The 1,592-nt window shown below is 53.5% G+C and overlaps 1 protein-coding gene across 1 annotated transcript in view; it reads left to right on the forward strand.

Moving 5' to 3' along the window:
• The window catches only part of LOC113940695 (ankyrin repeat domain-containing protein 7-like), a 1,344-nt gene extending 1,281 nt beyond the window's left edge, over positions 1-63 (forward strand). The window contains exon 4 of the mRNA XM_027631842.1: positions 51-63. Within this exon, the coding sequence (XP_027487643.1) occupies positions 51-63 (13 nt within the window). The remainder of the gene's footprint in view (positions 1-50) is intronic.
• Positions 64-1,592: the final 1,529 nt, after the last annotated feature.

Raw genomic sequence — 1,592 nt, forward strand, 5'->3', positions numbered from 1 at the left:
GGGGGAAAGGTGAGGGCTTTGTCAAAACAGCCCATGGGTCTTCTGGGTAGTCTGCAAGTGTGACCCAGACGAGGGGCGTGACAATGAGCTGGGAAAAAGAAGGAGGAGCCCCGTGGAAGCAGTTCCCCGTGGGACTGGTAAATGCAGGTCTGCACTTGGCTGCTCTCCTACCTCAGGGGCTCTCGTCCTTTGCCCGCTGAGGTCTGCAAGAAAGCCTTGTCTGTGGTGCCCTCTCCCCACACAGAGTCAAAGCCACGGGGAAACTTGCCAGTAGCTCAGCAGCGTGGCTGCTCTGCAGGCCAGGGGGGTTTATGGCAAGGCAGAGTTGGTGCGTTAAGTGCTCTGAAGGGAAGTGCTGGGGAAAAGAGAAGCAACACTGTCCCAGGGCACACGAGGGGCTCTGAGCACACAGGAGAAAACTTCCTGCCATGGAGATGATCAGGGGGTCGAAGGGCTTGCCCCGGGAGTTTGTGCAGCCGCATCTGTGGGGAATTTGAAGAGCAGTGCAAGGAGCCCTGAACAGCATGGCCTGAGCTGGTAGTTGAGGCTGCTTTAGGGAGGCCCCTTGTAAGAGAAATTCTCCAATGCTTCCATGGACTTGGCTTTGCTTTCCCGGAGCTTGTAGGAAAGGGGGAAAGAGCTGTTTTGGGAGCAAGCAGGCGAAAAATGATGCAGGATGAGACATGTTTCCGATGAAATTTTGGATGCTTTAGGACTGCTTTTGTGGTTCCTGGAAGCCATGAGGCTCACCTGGAGGAAGATAATCTGCGCTTGCAGGAGGAGTTGAACAGGGCTGAGCCGGAGGTATGGAAAGCCTGTCCCCACAGGGATAAACCTGGGGGTACCTGTTGCTTCCTATCCATCCTGAAAATGGACAAACCAGTATTCTGGCATCCTCTGCTTCCTGCTCAGGGGCTGCTGGGCGCCTCTCTCTGCACCACAGTTTGGGTCTTTCCCACTTCAAAAAACTCCCCGTGCTCCCCTGGTGCAATCCTGGGCTCCTGAGCACATGTGCCAGAGCACTTGGCCTCTGACACTTGCCAGACACCTTCCTTTAGGGAGATGGACTATTTCACTCATCTCTTCCTGGAGTAGCAAGCAAGGGAATACAAGAAGTGTCCCAGGTCACAAAACAGGTCGGAGGGGCAGTGTCTGTGCTTAGAACTGAGCTGTAGGAAAGCAGTGGAGGGATGGGAGAGGCTGCTGTAACAGAGGACAAAGGCATCCAGCTTGTGTCCATTGGGGAGCAGAAGTGAAGCTTTGAAGGGACTTGAATGGATTGCAGTTCTTTGGGCAGAGGGGATGCACACACACATGCAGCACCTGAGTTCTTCAGCAGCAGCTGGCTCCTCTCTGGAAAAGCTCACCTGACAACTGTGCATTCTTCCCGTGTCTTTACAGCTGCAGGAGGAGGAAGAAAAGCATCTTCAGTCTGAGCATTGTGTTCCTGACTTGAAGACTGCCTTGGATGACAAAGAAAGAGAAGCAAGAACTTCTTCCCAGAAACTGCAGGACCTCCTGTTGGCATCTTCCGAGACTAATACCACTCTAAAACAGCTGGAAGAACATGTGCAACAGTAAGAGAGTAACGC

Source organism: Corapipo altera, unplaced genomic scaffold, assembly GCF_003945725.1.
Source record: "Corapipo altera isolate COAL_440 unplaced genomic scaffold, ASM394572v1 321, whole genome shotgun sequence".
In the NCBI taxonomy this organism is placed as follows: domain Eukaryota; kingdom Metazoa; phylum Chordata; class Aves; order Passeriformes; family Pipridae; genus Corapipo; species Corapipo altera.